The sequence below is a fragment of the Acanthisitta chloris genome, unplaced genomic scaffold (genome assembly GCF_000695815.1).
Source record: "Acanthisitta chloris isolate BGI_N310 unplaced genomic scaffold, ASM69581v1 scaffold3608, whole genome shotgun sequence".
Classification (NCBI taxonomy): domain Eukaryota; kingdom Metazoa; phylum Chordata; class Aves; order Passeriformes; family Acanthisittidae; genus Acanthisitta; species Acanthisitta chloris.
In genome coordinates this window covers 9,385-9,825 of record NW_008687431.1, presented here as the reverse complement: position 1 = coordinate 9,825, position 441 = coordinate 9,385, and the positions used below count along the sequence as shown (strand labels likewise).

The 441-nt window shown below is 58.3% G+C and overlaps 1 protein-coding gene across 1 annotated transcript in view; it reads right to left on the bottom strand.

Moving 5' to 3' along the window:
• Position 1: 1 nt before the first annotated feature.
• The window catches only part of TMEM51 (transmembrane protein 51), a 2,512-nt gene continuing 2,072 nt past the window's right edge, over positions 2-441 (bottom strand). The window contains exon 2 of the mRNA XM_009080575.1: positions 2-401. Coding sequence (XP_009078823.1) covers positions 2-401 — 400 coding nt within the window. The remainder of the gene's footprint in view (positions 402-441) is intronic.

Below are 441 nucleotides of genomic sequence, written 5' to 3'. Positions count from 1 at the left end.
GTTAAGGCATTTGCTGGCTCACTGGAGGTTTCTCCTGGATATCCTCATATTTGGGTGGAGGGGTCAGCGGCTCTATCGTGATAGGGACAGTGCAGTTCCCCTGCTCCAGGTTTAGCCTGATGTCCTTCAGGTGAAGCTTCTCTGACTTGATCCTCCGGACCTTCAGAGGCTTGAGGCGCTTGCCGTGCCGGCTGGGCTGCCGCTCCGTGCCAGGCTCCGTGCCAGCAGCTCCTGGTGCCTGGCTGCTCTCATCCAGCCCCGTCAGCGACTCGTAGGAGGGCAGGGACACACTCAGCCTGTTGCTCCTGTCTGAGTCTCTAGGCTCAGAGTAGCCTGTGTTCATCACCTCCTCGTAGCTGGGGACGTAGTACTGGGAAGACACATCTTCCTCCTCTTCTTGGCTAGGGGGGAAAGAGGTAATGGTGTGAGCGGCACATCATG